Genomic DNA, 22364 nt, shown 5'->3' with positions numbered 1-22364 from the left:
CAGTCAAATCATCCCAGATACTATATGGCAAGTTAATTAACAGCATCTAACTGGCAAGGTTTTGGTGGCTTTACTTTTAATTTCATCTTCATCAATCTGGCGGTCCTCTTGAATTAAGGTTTCATTATCTGTACAGTAATTATTTAGAATTTCAAATCAACATATGTGATTGCCTTCTTCAAAACTGTTGATGAATTGGCATATGTGAATGATTAACTCGATCGGATAACTTCAATTTGTTTCCCTCCTTTGTGTATAGGTCTAGGAGATTTGGATGCAATCTGGAACACATAAGGGATTTCTGGCTAGGAATTGATTGAATGATATATTATATATATTAACATTTTTGCAGAGAATAATTAGGCTTTCAGTTTGAAGAAAACCTCATTAAATTCAACGCACAAATGAGTTGCTTCGGATGTTTTTCTTCACACACAGAAAAGAAATCGTCAAAGAAATCCCACCATGGAAAGAATATAGAGTCGCCTCTATTGGCAACTTCTGCCCCATTAGAAGCCTCTTCGCAGCCACGCCATGGTAACACCATGCATTTCTCTCTCTCTCTCTCTCTCTCTCTCTATATATATATATATATATATTTTATTTATATTATACACAATTCTTTCTATGTAATGACGGTGTTGTTGTTTAACTGTGTTGCATTAATTAGTGTTTGAACATTTGCTTTGTGCAGCAACTCATAACCCTAATCCAAAGCCCACTTCACAGTCGACAGAGCCTGAAAAAAATAAGGACGCCAACACAGACATTGGCGGCAATAACATTGCTTCACAGAACTTCACCTTCCGGGATCTGGCAATGGCAACAAAGAACTTCCGGCAAGAAACCCTAATTGGTGAAGGTGGATTCGGAAGGGTTTATAAAGGCAGAATTGAAACAATCCACCAGGTAAAAATCCAACAACATATATTACCATGGGTTTCTATTATGAACCCTCTTATTAAGCTTTTATTCTTCTTAATTGCAAAATTTTGAAGGTGCTGATTTAATTTATCTTTATAGGATGTAGCAGTGAAACAACTTGACAGGAATGGGTTTCAAGGGAATAGAGAGTTCCTTGTTGAAGTATTGATGTTGAGCCTCTTACATCATGAAAATCTAGTGAATCTAGTTGGCTATTGTGCTGATGGAGATCAGAGACTTTTGGTATACGAATACATGCCATGTGGATCTGTAGAGGATCATCTTCTTGGTATCATAATTCTCCATAAACTTGTCATTTTTTTTCAGAGTTTGAACCCAAAAAAAAAACAAAAAAAAGGAGCTCTGATCCATTTCCAATGTGGTGAACTGATGAATTTGCAGATGTATCTTCTGATCAAAAGCCACTGGATTGGAATATGAGGATGAAAATAGCATTGGGAGCAGCAAAAGGTTTAGAATATTTGCATGATAAGGCAAATCCACCTGTGATCTATAGGGACTTGAAAGCAGCTAACATATTGCTAGACCAGGATTTCAATGCAAAACTCTCAGATTTTGGACTAGCCAAGCTTGGACCTATGGGAGACAAGTCTCATGTTTCTTCCAGAGTAATGGGAACTTATGGATATTGTGCTCCTGAATATCAACGAACGGGTCAACTTACTGTAAAATCAGACATTTATAGTTTTGGAGTCGTGTTGCTCGAATTGATCACTGGAAAAAGAGTCATTGACACTACAAGATCCACACGGGAGCAGAACCTTGTTACTTGGGTGAGTCCAGTATTTCCCTCATTTCCTCTTGATCCTGCCATTTTACAACCTAATATAAGCACTCAGCAGAAATCTTCGGTAGTCATATGTTTTTTTAAATTTAAATCATCTTATGTTTTAATACGCCTGCACACAAGGTTATCAGATTGATGGCAGCTAGACCAAGTTAATTATTCGTGGACAGACATTGAAATATTAGTTTGTGCATGCAGCAGCAAAACATTAATTAAGTAGCTTTATCAGAAGCTAATAATTTTGCCTTTTGCTGGATTCTAATTAAAAAAAGCTTGATGGATACCTAAGCGGATAGAAAAGGGAACCTTACCCGAAAAGTTAGCTGTTAAAATGGAAGAATCTTAAATACTCACTTAAGCATCACATATAAACTTAGCATTCCATACTACCAACTCTTCGTAAAAAAATCCTATCAATTGTGACAGATTTTTCTGTGACAGATCACCTGTCTATTTGTTTTGATTTGTATTATTGATGATAATTGAACTCTTCTGTTTTGATCCCAATCAGGCACAACCAATATTCAAGGACCCTCATAGACATCCAGAGCTAGCAGATCCTCTTCTAAAAGGAAACTTCCCTTTAAAATCACTGAACCAAGCGGTGGCAATGGCAGCCATGTGCCTGAATGAGGAAGCTGTCGCGCGACCATTAATGAGAGACGTAGTGAGTGCCCTTAGCTTCCTTGGGACAGACATTAATGATTCTAACGCAGGGGGAGGTCATGATGATGATGATGATGAAACTTCCTTTGATGAAAGGCAACATAATGCTACTAAACAAGCCAACACTAGTACTGTTCATTGGGATTTAACTTCTGCAAATTGAACACAGCTAGCTAATACTGTGTGAAACTGCTTCCTTTCTGTGTAAAATCATAGATACAAATATCCATATTCTCCTGTTCTTCATTCTCAATATTCTATGTTTTGGTGTAAGATTAGGGCAAACACTTTGTATTTATGTTTTTATTTCTGGAGATTTTTTTGGGGCCTTTCTCCATTGCGCCATAGTCATTGAATAGTGTGAACACAGATGTATGTATTTGTATCTATGATATCTATGAATGAAAGGAGGCATCACTGCAGACTACACATGACAATGTTCCATAGCCTTCTCTCTCTCTCTCTCTCTCTATATATATATATATATATATATTCTCTTTTATTAAAAAAGCTATTTTCATGTGAAGACCGGATATTTGATATTTGAGACCAATATGCATAGGGTTGTGTGGGAATGTTTGTGGCTTGTGAAAGTGCAGGCGAGAACCCATACAGTGGATCTTTGTGATAAAAAGAGGTTTGATGTCTATATTTCCAAGAACATGTGTTTTATTTTTTTAGCCAACCCAAGAAAATGTGTTTTATTGGTCCTAAGAGCATCCTAAATTTTGTTATTATCCTCAAGTTGATGTTTAAAAAAATAATGATAGATTGTGCTGATGAAGATAAACTTTTGTACATTTTGTTGGACAACGTGTCAGTTGATTATAAAGAAGAGATAGAACTTCTATTATTTGAGAAAAAAATTAAGAACGAAAATAAACCCTTTGGATTTCCCTATAATTATTTTTTTTTATCGGCATGTCGTAGTCGTACAACTCGCAAAGCTCAGGGGCATACGCCTCATAATTGTTTGATATTATTTGACTTTATAGCGTTTGCTCATTCTTAAAACAAATCAATCATTCCACACGAAACTGAGCTGTCTTATTCACGTATAAGAATATCTTTTCTATTTATAATTTTATAGAAGCTAGGTTGTATACTTCTCATTTTAATTACTAAATTATTTATTTAAAGTAAACATTCAATTTGCAAGTTGTATAATTTAGATGACGATGGCCAAAAAAAAAAAAAAACGACAAGATATAAAATTCTTTGAATTTTAACCAATAATTGCAAATATTATATTCATTATTAATATTCTTTACACACCAACAACAATAAGCATTGCCGCGTTGGTGATTATGAAAGAAGATTTGACTGCTTAACCACGAGATCTTAAGTTACTAACACAGGAATCCTCTTATTTGAGACAGCCTCATTCGAGATACTATCTGATACTAAATATGAGTTTCTTTCCATGTGAGAATTCGAATCCTGGTTCACTAAATTATAAAAGACCAGTCACTTTTACTAGACTCAATCCTGTTAGAGTTAACAATATATTTTTGTCCGTCTCTTTGATGAGATGGTTTTTTCTTTGTTATATAATCAATAAGAACATAAGTTTTAGACAAGATTTAATTAACGCCAATAGAAATTTAAAGCGAGATCATCATGGTTTGATATGCTTCAATAATACATTTTGATGTGATTCTTAAAATACTCTATTTAGGAAAGTCAAGACTAATTAAAAACAGGTCATTTTGCTATATGCTTCCTTCATGAATAAATTAAAAAGCATGTGAAATGGCATGCAAGCACCAATTGGATATTGTAAAGGTTAAATTTCATTGATCGCAGGAGCTACGTTTACACTTTTTATAAATAAAATATGAGATTGTTGACGTTCTATGCTAGTTTTATTAACAGTAACCGTTAAAAACACTTTTTACAACTTTTTGTATTAGCCAGACTACTTTTTCCACTCGTTAAAACGATAATTAGTCTAACTAATTATTTAAATTATTTTCTTTGTTTTCTACACCAAATTTCAAAGAGAACTTGTGTATGAAGTAATTTTAACACCAGTTGTGCTTACCGCTGATATAAAAAAGTAGCATCAAATTTGTTTTCATTAAAAATTTATTTTCTGTTTGTTAGGATAACGAGGGTAGAAAAAAAGAACCAGAGTAACTTATACTTTTTTTCCTATGTATAGATATCCTCCTATTAAAAGCAATCTTGTTCATGTCACCATCAAATACTAAATATAGATACCTCTTTTAGCGGGAATTCAAATCATAGTTCGTCTTGTTATAAGACACTAGTCTTTCTGTTAAACCCACCTTATTAGTGAGCAACAAACATTATTTTTAAAGAAAATGACTAACTTCTGTCATCAAAATCCAAAAAGGTGTGTAATGCCCATCTACGATCAGACCGAAAAACAAGAAGGAAAAGAAAGGAAGTAATTCTGTATCATTACAAACACAGTTAAATTAATACAAGATCGGCTTAGTCTCAGACCTAGCTAGACATCCTGCTCACATATTTCACTGGAAATTACGCAATCAACATCATGGACGAAACTGATTGTAAACTTTTAAGACGCTATGCATAATTGCATATGACTAAGAAGCATCATCTTCATGGCTTTGAAGCATTTCTACAACTTGGCTCATGCTGGGCCTTTCATCTTTTCTTCCTCAACGCACTTTAAAGCAACATTTGCCAAAGTTTCTATCTTTTGCATATTACCCTCAACTTCCGGTCCAATCATAGGATCAATTATTTGTTCTACCCAACATGCTGGCGGCGACGACGACGACGACCCTCCCTCTGACGTTGTTCCCTTCATCTTCTCCCTCACCCATGTCACGAGCCTTCCATTCTGTGCCTCTTCTCCTTCATCACTCTGAATTCCCATCATTGTCGGACTCCTTCCTGTTATCATCTCCAACACAACAATCCCATAGCTATAGACATCCACTTTTGATGTTATTGGCTGGTTGAAAAGCCATTCTGGCGCCATATATCCCCTTGTTCCTCTTATCATTGAGAAGCTTGGAGCGTTTTGGTCACTTCGATTTAGAAGCTTGGACAGGCCAAAATCTGCTACCTTGGGTTGGTAATTTTCGTCTAAAAGAATATTTTGGGGCTTTATGTCACAATGCAGAATCCACTCCAAGCATTCTTCGTGCAAGTATGCTAGAACCCTTGCTGTTTGAAGAGCGATGTTGAATCTTTTGGTCCAATCCAAAGTGTTTGATTTGAGATTTTCTGCTAAAGAACCATTTTCCATGAACTCGTACACTAACAGCCTATGCTTTCGCTCGGCACAATACCCCCACATTTCGATCAAATTCATGTGGTTGAGCCTACCGATGATGCTCAATTCAGCTAGGAATTCTGCTTCATCTCGTTTGGCTCCAATGTTGTCATTATTGAGCTTCTTTATTGCCGCAATTCGCTGATCTGACAATACTCCTTTGTACACTATTCCACCTGCTCCTCTTCCGATTTCTTCTGTGAACCCTTTCGTTGCTTGGTTTAGCTCGGAGTAAGTGTATTTTCTGAACCCAAAAGGTGAAAGAAAATTGTACCTTTGTTGATTTACATCAGACTTTTGTTTGGTTCTCATCAAAGAAAACCAAGTTATAGAAATGAAGAGGACTTCAAACGCCCCAATTGCAACGGAAAGACAAAGAAAGAACTTCAGAAAGCTGCTGGCCTTTCTCTTGGAATATGCTCTTTCGAGTTTCACTGAACAGACATCACTATTTTCTTGAGCAGATTCTTCATCTGTCAAGAACATAACATCATCGCTTTTAGTCTTGGGCAGCCTCAAGTAGGTTGTTCCCCTGAAGCTTGGCGTTCGACGACCATTGAGCAGAACTCTTTTCACATAGCATTCAAATAAACCATTATTATTGTTAAATGAGTACTGAAATGCCTTGCACTCACAGTCATGTAAGCATTCATTCTCACAATCACTATAACTGTAGTTTTCCTTATAAAAATAGTCATACCCATATAGCTCAACATCTGGCAATTTCATGAAGGTAGACTCATTTTTATCGCATGAAAGTTGAAATTTGGGTTCACATCCCAAAGACCAATCGCTATGGTTCTTCATTTTATATCCAGGAAGACACGAGCACTTCCTTCCTTCTCTAGGATCATACATGCACCTGCTGTTCGCACCACAAATCCCATGCACAATGCAATTATCAGATATGGCTTGCCACGTCACCTCCCAATCATCATTTTGCTGTCGACTGTAAACTCTTATGTTTCCATCAGAATCTAGTTTCAGTATTCTTTGCTTCACAGCCCCATAATCGGAAGTCTTAAATCCGAAATTATCTGTCGAATTGAACCTTCCAATGGAATCTAACACTGCGATTCTCCTACTATTGTAAGTAGTCCTTCCTGCATCCCAGCTCACAAGCCATTGGAATGGCCAATACTTGCTGGAGATGTCGGGGCCATCGTATAGAAGGCTAAGAATGTTGTCATCATTGAATGAAAGCTTGTAGAAGCCAGAGGAATGGTTGGTGCTGCTTCTATCAGAGACAAGCTTTGAGAATCTTGTGAGTTGTTGTCCAGGTAGTAGAGCGTTTGACGGGAAATCAAAGCTCTGCCATAGAATCTTGCTTTCATTTAAATCGAGTTCGCAGAGTACTAGATTTCCATCGTTATTGAGAACCAATTGTGTCGGGGAAGATGAGGTAGTCTCCGTGGACCACACGTTAAACTGTCCGGCATCAGAGAGGACAAGGTTTCCAGATTTATGGAGGGAAAGTGATGACCGTTTTCCGTTGACGGCTTGGTCACGGTTTGCGGTCCAAACCAGGGTAGGGTTTTGGGTGAACCAAACAGAGAAGACATAGGCGTTTTCACCGACGGGGTAGAAGCCGGCAGAGAAGAGGCTGTTTTGTGACAGAATAACATCTTCTGGTTTCTCCACCGAGAGGGAGAAGCCACCGTCAAGTGATGGTGAGAAAGATGAACAAAATCGAAAAGACACAGATAAGAGAAGAAGAAGATGATGAACATGTAGGTTGGACGAAACAGCCATATTGATATGTATGAGCGAAGTCAGAGATGGGCTTCATCTATATACGAAGAAGATGAAGATTTGCTGGTAGTTCAGTGGTTGACCGGGAGACTTTTCATTGATTATTGAGGCTGCTGGAAATTAAAAAATAGTGCCTCTTTGTTTCTAGCGATGGAAATATCAGTGCTTGCCCTGTCATGTATCGTTTCATACGAAGCAACAAAAATAAGTGATATGAACTAGGATTGTGACTGGGAAAAATTATTAAAAAAAAACTTTTTAGCAGGAGAAATTATTTGTCACCTGGAATTAAACAAACCCATAGAGGTAGAATTAGAAAATACTATTTCCCCTCATGGTATTTTCTAATCCCTTATAATAAACAATCTCTTATACTAAACACTCTTTTGATACATTCTTTCAATCCCAATCTCAATTTGTACTTGTCATTTTCAATACTTCGTATCAAACGGGACTTCAAATCACAGCTTCTCTAAAACATTTGACCCGTTTTGGTGTGGCTTTTTTGAGCTCCCAAAATGTTTTTCCTCATTCCTTAATTATTTCTTAATTCTTACTTATTTGGGCATAAGGCTGGGGCCACATGCGTGTAGTTATCCCAATAGCATCAAGTAGGCGGCTTTTGATGCGTACAAGTAGTATTTCCTTTTAGAAATTTGATTATAATTAAATTAATATTTTAGCACGTAGTGTCATTCCCTATAATTCTAATATAAGGTTGTTAAATACTTCGTGAAAGAGCACTCCGCTATAAGCCAAAAAAATTTTCAAGTGCTATATACTTCTTCGTCAATACTTTTAAAATATTTAAACATATTATCCCTAATTCTAAATTGAAATATGATTATGATTCAACAAATTGGAGGTACTTTATCTTCTCCAACAAAGAGAACTACAAGTATATTAATAACACTCACCCACAGTGGCTATTAACAAGAGACACTAGTTTTTGCAGAAGGCCGATATGGATTTCATCCATATCTTGATCTGCACAAGGATGATCTTTCACATTAGTGATTAATAATCAACACAATTTCGGATCAACAGCCCAACACTAGCTAGCTATTTGTTTTTCATGCACCAAATTCCGCCTATATATAAATGCCGAAGAGATTCATGCTTGGCGTCGCTTAATGTATGTTAATTTGCAGTGATTAAATTATTCCCATTGCCCAGGACACATGGCTGATGGCATTTTTCATAGTAACAACATCTGATTGACAGAATTAGTGCAGTCATCAAATAAAAAAAAGGTTTGATACTTTCTTGGATGCTAAATATAAATTATTTAAATAACAAGTTTATATATATTGAAAAAAATTAGTTAAATCATATATTTATAATAAATACGTGTTGATTTTCTTATAAGTCTCTATAATCATTTGCATTAAAAAAATTTTTAATGGAAATAATTTAAGTAAATAATTAAAAATGTGGAAGACATGACATAGAGATCTAGATCTTAAAATAAATCATTCTAATATGTCTTCTATTAAAGGCTAAAGATAGATTATGTTTTATCTACATGTGGATATTATAGGGACACAATGTGGAAATTAATTGTTAAGCTTTGTTAAGGAATAGCAAAAACATGTTTTCTTTTCTTTTCCTCAAAATTAAACAGACATATACTAGTAGTTTGAGATTATGAGTAGAATTGGACGACATCCTATTTATGAGAGGTTATATTTCACCGTGCTTGAAACGATGGACAAAAATGCGTTTTTCTGGAAAGAGTCGAAAAGAGGAAAGGAGAAGAAAGAAAGAAATGCGTTGATATTTTTGGAGGGAACTGAGTTCCATCCGACGGTCCATGTAGCTTCAAAGGAATGGCTGAAATGCGTCCACGCCAATTCACTAGCGGCTCAGATGCAAAATGAAATATGCACCGTTGATGAGATCACGGGACTTGTGTCGGCACGTGGCAATAACCTACTGGGTCTGAGGAACTAATCCTCGAACAGGAATACAGGATCGAGGATCCTGATGATTTGTAGAATGTAGCCCACATTACTACGTGTTTCTTAGGCAGATCTCTTGGAATGGGCCTCAGGCCCAAAATGTTATAAATACTTGGACACCAGCACGGGCCACAGATATGCATGTAATTCAAATAATTTACACTTCAAACCAACAACTGTTGGATATAACGAAAATGGTTAATCTATCGTAATACAAAGAATTAAAGTTTGAATCCTGTTATGAGAGATGCCTTTTTTTTTTTTTTTTGCTGTTAGAGATATGCCTATATTTAACGTCTGATAATATCTCAAATGAGATTTTTTCCAATAAAAGATACCTATGTTTAGCAAAATAATAATAATAATTTATACTTCATTATATTTTTGTCCTCATAATAACTTATTTACTGGCCAAAAAAAGAAAAGAAAAGGAAGAAACTAAGAAATAAAATAAGATTATTGAAAATAATATATATTTATATATATAATTTGAGTTATATATATTATGTCCATACAAACCACACACTGATTTAGAGCAAGATCTTAAATTGAATGCCTGTTTTACTTAGCGCCCATACAAATATATACTCCTCCGGTCTTAAATATAAGAATCTTTTTATAGTATAATTTACAATATAAAAGGAGTCTTATATTTAGGACCGGAGGAATATATATATACACTTCTCCGGTCGTAAATATAAAACCCTTTATAGTATAATTTACACTACGAAAGGGGTCTTATATTTAGGATCGGAGGAGTATATATATCATTCACGGGTGGTGTTATATAATGATCAAATTAATCGCTATTAAGTGTTTGGAGGATGATGAGAGTTTTGTTAGCATAGTTGAGTGTCTTCTTTGTACTTTTATATTTCTTGTTTATCTTGGAACGATGATCTATTTTCCGTTCGAAAAACAGTGAAACGCCAATAATTAGACGGAGGAAAAAAAAGATTGTAATAATAGCATAATTCGATTATTTTAATTTTTTCTGGACTGAATTCGGTGATTTCAATTTAGATAGGAGAAAAATGAAGAAGGAAAAGAAAACGTTAGAAAGAAAAACTCTCAAAGATAGTAAATTTTTGAAAGCTTTCCTTTATAATATAATATTCTCTTTCTTTTACTTTTATCGCATTTTTCTCTTCATCTAAACTAAGTCAACTGTTCAGCACGTACTCCTCCGGTTCTAAATGTAACACAGTTTTGATGTATCAAATTTAGAAAATGAAAGAACAGGGACTCTGGAAGAGAATATAGATTAAAATGCATAGGGAATTCCGTTTTCCACGCGTTGTTTTTCCTGCTACCTACTCCCAAAGTTTAAAATTTTCATGGAAAAATGTATGTTTATCTTTTTCCAACAATATATATGTTGATTTGTTCTAATTTTTTTATGTTAAAGTCTAATAAGTGAGTTCTTATAACCCTACAGATGAAACCAAACACGTTTCTTAATTAACACTTTTTTAAATATTGAGTTTGTGAATTCAAACTCTCTTATGGAATGTATAGTGAGTATGTGAATTACTACATACGTCTGATGTTTAATATAAGACCTAATTAATTAATTTGAGGATATTGAAAAAGCTAAGAAATTATCTAATCATAACATATGTTATATGATCTCTACAAAATACTTATTGTCTATCATTGGATTATATACTAGGCAAATCTGTTTGAATAAGAATGATAAATATAAATATTTTAAAATAAATTATTTAGCTTTTTAATCTCTCTAAATTAGTTAACTGAATCTTATATTAAGGACGAGAGGTAGTATATATAACAAAAGAAATGTTTCAGTTAATATTAATAAATAGAAAAAGGGAAATTAGCGATACTTTGTTTTAATGAGATAAAGACTCCTAAATAGCAAAGTGGGAAGATTTAATGAAGTTGCCTAATTTTGATTTTCTGACAAATCAATGAATAAGGATTCAAAATTATAGACTTGTATGGTCGGTCCAGATTGAAATTAAAATTGAGAGAATAAATTATATGAAACTGTCTTTCAATTGAAAAGACTGGGTCAACATTATTTTAGTCATATATGTTATAGAATTTCATAATTTCAATACTGAATATGCATCTTGACTAAAGGATTAGCATGCGAATAAAATCAAGGATAGTTATTTTCTTTTTGGTGTGAATCCCATATTATAATCAACTTGCCTCAGAATGAACCATTTGTTCCAGTTCCCTTGACTCATGGCTTGTTTGAAATGACTTATAAACAGTTGTTCAATTGTGATTTACAGAATACGATATAAGTATATAAGATAAATTTTATCTCAACTTATATGAAACGTGCTTATAAATATTTTTAATCCCCAATCCAAACAGGCCCTTAGCCTTTAGGCATGCTTTTTAAGTTGCTTCATATGAAATGTCATGGGAAGCTTCTTCATCTAAACAGTAGTGTTCTTAGTTTGACCAATTTTTATATATTTAATATCCATTGCTTATAAAGAAGAGATGGAGTTTCTATTATTTGAAATTAAAAATTGAAATGTGCAAATAAATCCCTTATATTAAATTTTACCCTTTTTAATTAGTTGTTAACTTGTTAACGTCACCCAGTCGGACCTACGGAGTAGAATTGATCTTGTTTGACATTACTTGAGTCTGAAAACATAGATAGATGCTCGTTTTTAAAAACAAGTAACCTTTCTAATAAAAATAAAAAAAACTTAGATATTTAAATTTTATATAGTTTATATGTTAGTTTTTGGACAAAATTTAAGTCAAGTAAATTATGATCCATTATGTCTCAATTTAACTAATTACACTTGTTATTATGCTCTTGTTGGCTGTTAATTAAAATGCAAATATGCACTTATAAACTTTTTGTATGAGCTCTTTTAATGTAAATTATGGTTTATAAATTTCGACATGCACACTTATTATTTTGTTATTATTAGTTATTGAAATATGCATGTGCACTTACAAATTTATATAAGAAATACAAATATTTGTTATTTTGCTATTGTCAAAATTATTAAAATTTGTAAATTCATATATAAATTTGACCTAATAAATATAAGTAACTTGATGTAAGTGGGTTTTTTACTTTTAATCAAACCAAGACGTGTACTTTTTTTAACCATAATTTTACCCTCTAACAAACTATTGACAAAAATATTTTAACTATTTGAAAATTGGTTTATATTAATTTAACTGATAGCAGATAAATTGAGTGTATATAACATCAAGTGGCCAAGTCTTTTCCAACACAAATTGAGATGTCTTTAACAAATGTTAAATATACTACCTCCGATCCTAATTATAAGAGCCAATTAACTAATTTGAGGAGATTAAGGAAGTAAGTTGAGTTAGTTATTTGTCCTAAATAGGTATTGTCTTTCCTAAAATATCCTTGCTAATCAAGTATATTGACTAGAACTATCATTGTTATAAGGGCTACTTTAGAAAAAATATATAAATATAAGAGACAAAGTGGATTGGGGTCTTATATTTAGGATCAAAATAAAAGTCAAACGGAGTCTTTTATTAAGGACTGGAGGTAGTAGCAATGTTATTGCATTTTTTCAAAAAAAAAAAAATTTAGTGAAGAAAATCATTGTTCATAGTTTTATGGAAGTTAGGTTGATTACTTCTCAAATATTCATTTCTATACAATTTATTCAAAGTTAACATTCAATCAAGTCTTATAATTTTGATAATATAACAATTAGCACTTTGAAAGTTGACCAACGCGAATGTTACATATACATATTCATTGTGAAAATTCTATGCATCCCTCTAGCAAAAGAAAATTCTATGCATTTACACCAAGTTAAACAAAATTATAGAAAATAATGCTATTGGTAAACTTATGGCGGCATAAATGCGATTTACTTGATAAACTAAGAAGTTTTTAAGTTTATTTTCTCCTTATAAGCATTGTTATCAAACTCTCGATTTGATTCTTCAAGTTTAACGTTTTTACACTTTCAGCTCATAAAATCATGTCGACTCACTCTTAAACTTGTGCTAGCAGTAAATTCAGTTGAATTTGTGAGTTTATTTACTGATTTTACATTTTTCAACTTGCAAAATTGTATCAACTTGCTTCTAAATTTATGTTAAATTTTTTAATTTAGTTATATTTAGCAAGGTACTAAAACCTGGACTGGTCACTAAACTAATCAAGGCAGCGAGTCAAGGATCACTAGTTAGATTGTGGTTAAATTGTAGTCAAACTGGTAATAATTAAAATAATTTGTTTATAAATTCTCCAGGCAGATGGAGAAATATATTTTTAAATAAATGGTAATTATTTTAGATGAAAACCAAAATTCAAATAATAATAAAAGGAAAAATTAATCTTTTAACACTTTAACTTTTAATTCATTTATAACTTAATCCATCAAATATGACTCGGTGCGAATCAATCCCGAAACTTTTTACTTACTTAAAAATTGGTTCTTTTTTCTTTCTTTTTCTTTTAGAGAATAATCCTTATCCGTCCAACTCATATTTAAGTCATCCTATCAAGTGCTTTTGTGGCTACCAAGTCACTATTCCCACCATCTTCAATCTCCCTGCCGCCTCTCACTGGCTCACTCGCTAGTGTTGACAAGAATCCTTTCAATTCCACTCTGGCCAACGGGTTCGGAACCGGACGGTCTGGTCCAAGTTTTAGAACTATGATATTTAGTGACTTTATGTGTAAATTTCATAGAAAATTTATTCGTTTAAGATGATAAATTATGAATGTTGATATATTGAATTTCAATTATTTGGATTTAAAACATATTTAAATAAAATTATTGTCAGTTTTTTATATTTTAATTATTTAATTACATATTTTAATACTTTTTATTGATAAAAGTAAACTTTTACAAGTTTACAATCCGAGTTAAAAAAACTCTGACAAGTTTGAAACTCAAAAATTTGACAAATTTGTTCGCAAAAAATAAAAAATTATTTTAATATTTTTAATTAAAAAAATCAGCACTTCAAAATAAGGAAAGCAGTTAGCAATCTTTTTAACCTTATTAGTATATATAAGGTGTGGAACGACGCAAGGAGCTAGCCTTATAGTCATCTCACCTTATTTAATCTTTTCTAATCTAATGACTAATCGAATAAGGAAAGCAATTAACATTCTTATCATATCGTCAATTAGTCAGACTAACCTGTGAAGTTATAAACTACAGTACTTTGCATACGCGTCTTGTTTGACTTTATTTGACTTTGAAAGCATTTGCTCTTTCTACAAACAAATAATCTTCCTTCAGAAATTGAGATTTTTTTTCCACAAAATTTAATTATACCAGGCTTGCTCCATTTTTTTTCCAAACATTTTTAATGTTAGAATATCATCCCTGTTTACAGTCTTATGGAAGTTGATGACTTTCAATTAAACAAAAACGGGCCAAAATTGCGTCTTTGATCCTCTAACTATATATTACCTCCGGTTCTTAATATAAAAGTTCGTTTGATTTTTATTTGGTCCTAAGTATAAGATTCCAATCTACTTTTTTTTTTTTTCATATTTGTTCTTTTTTTTTAAAAGTATTCCTTGTAACAATAATAGTTCTAGCAAATATACTTAAATAGCAAGGGTATTTTAGAAAGAACAACACATATTTATTACAAATAACTAACTTAACTAATTTCTTTAATCTACTCGAATTAGGTGTGGAACCACGCAAAGAGCTAGCCTTGTGGTCATCTCACCTTATTTAATCTTTTCTAATCTAATGACTAATCGAATAAGGAAAGCAATTAGCAATCTTATTATACCGTCAATTAGTCAGACTAACCTGTGAAGTTATAAATTACAGTACTTTGCATACGCGTCTTGTTTGACTTTATTTGACTTTGAATGCATTTGCTCATTCTATAAACAACAAATCTTCCTTCAGAAATTGAGATTTTTTTCCACAAAATTTAATCATACCAGGATTGTTTCATTTTTTCCAAACATTTTTAGTGTTAGAATATCATCCCTGTTTACAGTCTTATGGAAGTTGATGACTTTCAATTAAACAAAAACGGGCCAAAATTGCATCCTTGATCCTCTAACTGCATATCTATAATTTTATATAGTGATTTAGTTTGGTCTCCTAATTGTCTTATTTGCAATTACCGTTTCTAAAAAATATCAGGTACGCAATTAACAATTTGGTCAAAATAAGTATGCAGTTAACCAAAACAAAACAAAACAAAACGTATCTTCATTTATCTCTCTCACTCTGAACATTCCAAGAAATTTACAAATAAAATTAAAGGGTCTCCTCTTGCATATTGCCTTCTTAAGTATTTTCCATGGATTGGACAAATAATGTAGCAGCCAGCAATATTATATCATTAAAGTACAATGTTGAGCTGTAAAATATTGTGTATATATACATATATAAAATAATAATGAAGCAACTATGCCAAACAAGTTGCATCTAGAAGCTTTGAAAATGCCAATAAAGGAACTCTCATCTCCTATATATACCCGCAGAAATATGAATGAAAAATCCACCAATAATCGAAGATTGCTTACTCGCTGTTAATTCCTCATGTTCTCTGCATAATCCAGCTCGACGGTTTATCATCATTTGATTCAGACGCGCGCACACAAACACACATATATTGAACTACCAACAATCTTAGAATGATTGATGATATGGCTATTTCATCAATCCTACATGTTCTTCTGTTGTCTCTGTGTTTCCGGTATTCTTCATCTTCATCATCAACTCTTAGCAGCGGCTTCTCCCTTTCCGTGGAGAAACCAGAAGATGTTCTTATCTCACCGAATGGAACCTTCACGGCTGGATTCCATGTCATTGGTGAAAACGCTTATGTCTTGGCGATCTGGTTCACTCGACTACCTCAATCTTCCCCAAACTCGAATGTAGTTTGGATTGCCAGTCGTGACCAACCTGTCAACGGAAAACGGTCATCTCTTTCCCTCCTCAGAGCAGGAAACCTCATCCTCTCCGATGCTGGACAGAAGAACGTATGGTCAAGTAACACCAACTCGTCGTGGCCGACGCGATTGGCTCTCAACGACAATGGAAATCTAGTACTCTACGAGCTTCATTCGGAAGAGACAAATATTCTATGGCAGAGCTTTGATTTCCCAACAGACACTTTGCTTCCTGGCCAACAACTTAAGAATGACACACAACTTGTCGCAGCGAGAAGTGACACCAACGTTTCCTCTGGCTTCTACAAGCTCTTCTTCGACGACAGCAATGTTCTTCGCCTTCTCTATCACAGGCTTGACGTTTCCAGTGTGTATTGGCCAGCGCCATGGATGTTGAGTTTTGAAGCTGGAAGGAGCACAGAAAATAGTAGTAGACTCGCTGTGTTAGATTCTCTTGGGAGTTTCATTTCAACAGATAACTTCAAATTTACAACTTCTGATTATGAGATATCGACCCAAAGAAGATTGAAAATCGATCCTGATGGCAGCCTTCGAGTGTACAGCTTACAGAAGAATAATCAATGGTACGTCTCGTGGCAAGCTATAGCTGATGCCTGCCATGTTCATGGAATATGTGGAGTCAATAGTATGTGCAAGTACGATCCTAGCCATGGAAGGAAATGCTCGTGTCTTCCAGGGTACAGAATCAAGAACCATAGCGATTGGTCTTATGGGTGTGAACCCAAATTTGAATTCTCATGTGGTCAAAATTTCTTGAAATTGCCCGGTGTTGAGTTCTATGGAAATGACTATGTCTATAAGCTAAACATCAGTTTCAAGAACTGCAAGAATTTGTGCTTACATGATTGTGAGTGCAGGTTGTTTCAGTACACATTCGGAGAGGATATGGGCCAATTTAGGTGCTACATCAAAAGAATTCTGATCAACGGTCATAATTCACCAAGCTTTCGAGGAACAACCTACTTAAGACTACCTCAAACCAATGAAGGTTCATTCCTTGAAGAAGAAGAATCTGCCCGTGATGATGGTGATGTTTGCTTCGTAAAGTTTGAAGGAGCCTCACAAAATGTCAGCAGTTTTGTCAAGTTTCTTCTTTGGTTTTCCGTTGCTGTTGGGGTGCTTGAAGTCCTCTGTATTAGTCTAATTTGGTGTTCTTTGATTAGACCCAAAAAGAGCTCTGATTCAAATCCACAAGTCTACAATTTTCTTTCTCCTTTCCGGTTCAGAAAATTTACTTACTCTGAGCTAAAACAAGCAACCAAAGGGTTCAAAGAAGAAATCGGAAGAGGAGCAGGTGGAATAGTGTACAAAGGAGTATTATCAGATCAACGAGTTGCTGCAATAAAGAAGCTGAATGGTGACAACACAGGAGGAGGCAAACAAGAAGAAGGAGAATTTATGGCTGAAGTGAGCATAATCGGTAGACTTAACCACATGAACTTGATCGAAATGTGGGGCTACTGTGCTGAAGGAAAGCAAAGGCTGTTGGTGTACGAGTACATGGAAAAGGGTTCTTTAGCAGAAAATCTCAGATCAAACACTTTGGATTGGACCAAAAGATACAACATTGCTCTTGGAACAGCAAGAGTCCTAGCATACTTGCACGAAGAATGTTTGGAGTGGATTCTGCATTGCGACATAAAACCGCATAATATTCTTCTGGACTCAAATTACGAACCCAAGGTAGCAGATTTTGGTTTATCTAAGCTTAAAAATCGGAATGACCAAAACACTCAAAGCTTCTCAATGATCAGAGGAACGAGGGGCTATATGGCACCAGAGTGGGTTTTCAATCTGCCAATAACATCAAAGGTGGATGTGTATAGCTACGGGATCGTTATATTGGAAATGATAACAGGAAGGAGTCCGATGATGATGGGAAATCAGAGTGATGAAGGCGAAGAGGCTCAACATGTGAGGCTTGTGACGTGGGTGAGAGAGAAGAAGAAGAACAACAACAAAACGACGTCGGAGGAAGTGTCTTCGTGGGTGAAGCAAATAATTGATCCCGCCTTGATATCAGAGTTCGAGGTTGAGAAGCAGAAGATAGAAACTTTGGCAAATGTGGCTTTGAGGTGCGTGAAGGAAGACAAAGATGAAAGGCCCACCATGAGCCAAGTTGTAGAAATGCTTCAGAGCCAAGAAGATGACTATGCTGCTGAATTAATCATGGCGGCTTAGAATACCCAAAAGTTGTCTATCTTCTTTGCAAGTGCATTCTTCAAAAAGTCAAGTTGTAGGAATATTGAAATAAAATGATGGGGACCTTGGAACTAGATGTTAAACATGTCAAATTTCCAAGTATATTATCCTTTTCTAATATTATAATTAAAGTGAAAAGTTATTCAAAAGGAATCTTGCATGTCTAATATATGGCCCAAGTATTCGAATTTTGGGAAGTTGGAAACAAAGAAACCAGGGGTTATTAATTCAATTTGTATTAATTGGGACGCGTTTGTTTATAGATGTTTTTACATTTTTTTCCCGCTTTAATTTATTAGAGCTTGATAATGTTTAAGAAAATACCTAAATCACTGATTTAGTGTTCATTTACTAACTTTTATCATTTTTATTAGGGCTAATATTATTGATAATTCTTATAGTTTGATGAAATTTTGGTTTAAGTTAACATGCAAATTTGTCATAAAAGTTTTCATTTAGCAGCCTTAGGCATCCAAAAGTTTTTTTTTTGATGTAAATTTGCTTTAAAAGTCTAAAATCATAAAAATATTACCCCATATTATTTTTAAAAAAAAACTAACATTGATCATTAAAATAGTGACATTAATTATTAACATTTTTAACAGTAGTGGATAACAACATTGTTATAATTTTAAATTTTTTAGACAAATTTGCACTAAAACAAATACTTCTGGGTACCTAACGCTCTTAAGTAAAAACTTTCGAGATAAATTTATTCCTTAATCCTTTGGTTTTAATTTCTATGGTTTCAAGTTGTTTGTTTTAGTCCTTATAGTTTTATTATTTTTTAATCTCAGTTTATTGAATAGTCTCGCCACTTCTATTGAGTTTTGATTTTCATCCCTAGATTGAAACTCAAACCAAGCTCACGGGGGGCCAACATCAAAACAAGATCAAATGATAACAACAATATTAGCTCCTTTTATTAATTTTTATTAATATTTTTTCCTAGGCGTTGGAGATATCCTCATAATAAACGCAATCATATTTAAGACTCTATTTAACAGTAAACGTGAATGTTTCTTCTAAAATTGGAAATAACATTAAAATTCTTTTTAAAGAAAAAGGATTTTATTATGGAAGAAAACACGATTTCAGTCTACAAAATAACAAAGGCAAACCCCCCGCCCCAAAAGGAAAAAAAAAAAAAAAAGCACCCCAAACATGCATGACTACGTAGAAACTAGCTAATTAAGCATCTTCATGGCTTTGAAGCATCTCAACAACTTGGCTCATGCTGGGCCTCACATCTTTGTCTTCTTCCACGCACTTCAAAGCCACACTTGCCAAAGTTTCCATCTTCTTTTTCTCAACCTCAAACTCCGATCCAATGGCTGCGTCAATTATTTGCTCCACCCAACAAGACGATGACGGCGACCCTTCCTCCTCCGACGTCGTTGTCTTCCTCTTCTCTCTCACCCACGTCACAAGCCTCTCATTATGTGCTTCTTCTCCTTCATCACTCTGACCTCCCATCATCGTCGGACTCCTTCCTGTTATCATCTCCAGCACAACAATCCCAAAGCTATACACATCCACCTTTGATGTTATTGGCAAATTAAAAACCCATTCAGGTGCCATGTATCCTCTCGTTCCTCTTACCATTGAGAAGTTTTGAGTGTTTTGGTCACTTCTATTTAGAAGCTTAGATAAGCCAAAATCTGCTACCTTGGGTTGGTAATTTGAATCCAAAAGAATATTCTGAGGCTTTATATCACAATGTAGAATCCACTCCAAGCATTCTTCGTGTAAGTATGCTAGAACCCTTGCTGTTCCGAGAGCAATGTTGTATCTTCTGGTCCAATCCAAGGTGTTTGATTTGAGATTTTCTGCTAAAGAACCTTTCTCCAAGTATTCGTAAACCAACAGCCTGTACTTTCCCTCAGCACAATACCCCCACATTTCAATCAAGTTCATGTGGTTTAGCTTACCAATAATGCTCACTTCAGCTAGGAATTCTGCTTCATCTCGTTTGGCTCCAATGTTGTCATTATGAAGCTTCTTTATTGCAGCAATTCGCTGATCTGGCAATACTCCTTTGTACACAATTCCACCAGCTCCTCTTCCAATTTCTTCCGTGAACCCTTTTGTTGCTTGTTTTAGCTCAGAGTAAGTGTATCTTCTGAACCCAAAAGGTGAAAGAAAATTGTACCCTTGTTGATTTCCATCAGATTTTTGCTTGGTTCTTATCAAAGAAAACCAAGTTATAGAAATGAAGAGGACTTCAAACACCCCAATTGCAACAGAAAACCAAAGAAAGAACTTCAAAAAACTGCTGACATGTCTCTCGGCATAGGATCTATCCAGCTTCACTGAACAAACATGACCATCATCTTGAGCAAATTCTTCATCTGCAAAGAACGAAACATTGTTTCTTTTGGCTTCAGGAAGTCTCAGGTAGGTTGTTCCTCTAAAGTCTGGTGATCGACGACCATTGAGAAGAACTCTTTTCGTATAGCACTGAAATAAGCCGTCATTGTTAAGTGAGTACTGAAATGCCCTGCACTCACAATCTTGTAAGCATTCATTCTCACAATCACTATAACTGATGTTTTTCTTGTAAATAAAGTCATACCCATATAGCTCAACACCTGGCAATTTGAAGAAAGCAGTCTCATTCTTATCGCATGAGAGTTTAAATGTGGGTTCACACCCGTAAGACCAATCGCTATGGTTCTTCACTCTATATCCAGGAAGACACGAACACTTCCTTCCTTCTATAGGATCATACACACACGTGCTGTTAGCACCACAAAGTCCATGAACAATACAGGGATTAGATATGGCTTGCCACGACACATACCAGGGATCATTCTTCCGTCGACTGTACACTCGAATGTTTCCGTCAGAATCTAGTTTCAATATTCTTTGCATCACAACCCCATAATCAGAAGTCGTAAATCCATAATTATCTGTTGAATTGAAAGTTCCAATGGAATCTAACACTGCGATTCTGCTACTATTGTATGTGGTCCTTCCTGCATCCCAACTTACTAGCCATTGGACTGGCCAGTATTTGCTGGAGACATCAAGGCCATCGTACAAAAGGCTGAGGATGTTGTCATCATTGAATGAAAGCTGGTAGAAGCCAGAGGAATGGTTGGTGAGGCTTCTATCAGAGACAAGCTTTGTGTATCTTGTGAGTTGTTGTCCAGGAAGTAGAGTGTCGGTCGGGAAATCGAAGCTCTGCCATAGAATTTCGCTTTGTTGAGGATGGAGCTCGTAAAGTACTAGATTCCCTTTATCGGTAAGATTCAGTTGCGTCAACCAAGGCAAAGATGAGGTAGTGTCAGTGGACCACACGTTGAACTGTCCGGCATCAGAGAGGACAAGGTTTCCGGTTTTATGGAGGCGAAGTGATGACCGTTTTCCGTTGACAGGTTGGTCACGGTTAGCCGTCCAAACGACGGTGGGTTTTCGAGTGAACCAAACGGAGAATACATAGGCGTTTTCACCAACGGCGTAGAAGCCGGCAGAGAAGACGCCGTTCGGTGAGAGAATAACATCTTCTGGTTTCTCAACTGAGAGGGAGAAACCACTGTTAAGTGATGGTGATGAAGATGAACAACATTGAAAAGACAGAGACAAGAGGAGAAGAACGTGTAGGATTGATGAAACAGCCATATGAATACGCATGAGCGAAGGAGAAATGGGCTTCTCATACACACACACACATATATAAATGAAGATGGGAATTGCTAGGAAATAGTCGTTGATTGGCAGACTTATTGTTTATTTAGGCTGCTGGAAATTGAACATCAGTCCTTAGACTTCAAAATTCACAGCTTTCGCAGAACGTTCTTCAGTTTAGGACCACACGTCTGTTCCAATAATCCATCAAGTCAGGTACGTAAAGTTATTTAGATTTCCTTACATAAA

At 34.8% G+C, this 22364-nt stretch overlaps 3 protein-coding genes and 1 pseudogene across 3 annotated transcripts; 2 read left to right on the top strand and 2 right to left on the bottom strand.

The window, feature by feature from the left end:
* The first annotated feature begins 404 nt into the window (after positions 1 to 404).
* On the top strand, positions 405 to 2794 carry LOC114737233 (probable serine/threonine-protein kinase PBL25). The gene is made up of 5 exons (XM_028925150.1): positions 405 to 537; positions 695 to 909; positions 1024 to 1213; positions 1327 to 1718; positions 2244 to 2794. The coding sequence occupies exons 1-5, from the start codon at positions 405 to 407 to the stop codon at positions 2559 to 2561; spliced, it is 1248 nt and encodes a 415-aa protein (XP_028780983.1). The 3' UTR covers positions 2562 to 2794.
* Positions 2795 to 4804: 2010 nt separating this feature from the next.
* Positions 4805 to 7518, bottom strand: LOC114737257 (putative receptor protein kinase ZmPK1; annotated as a pseudogene).
* Positions 7519 to 15714: 8196 nt separating this feature from the next.
* LOC114737256 (putative receptor protein kinase ZmPK1) lies at positions 15715 to 18638 on the top strand. Its single transcript, XM_028925168.1, has one exon. The coding sequence runs from the start codon at positions 16005 to 16007 to the stop codon at positions 18462 to 18464; it is 2460 nt and encodes an 819-aa protein (XP_028781001.1). The 5' UTR covers positions 15715 to 16004; the 3' UTR covers positions 18465 to 18638.
* A 1038-nt stretch (positions 18639 to 19676) lies between these two features.
* LOC114737232 (putative receptor protein kinase ZmPK1) lies at positions 19677 to 22121 on the bottom strand. The gene has a single exon (XM_028925148.1). It carries the CDS (start codon positions 22119 to 22121, stop codon positions 19677 to 19679), a length of 2445 nt encoding a protein of 814 aa, XP_028780981.1.
* Positions 22122 to 22364: the final 243 nt, after the last annotated feature.

The sequence above is a fragment of the Neltuma alba genome, unplaced genomic scaffold (assembly GCF_004799145.2).
Source record: "Neltuma alba isolate B1F8T4 unplaced genomic scaffold, ASM479914v2 tig00013419_pilon, whole genome shotgun sequence".
NCBI classification, from domain to species: Eukaryota; Viridiplantae; Streptophyta; class Magnoliopsida; order Fabales; family Fabaceae; genus Neltuma; species Neltuma alba.
The sequence above is the reverse complement of the archived record's forward strand: the minus strand, read 5'-3'. Positions and strand labels throughout refer to the sequence as shown.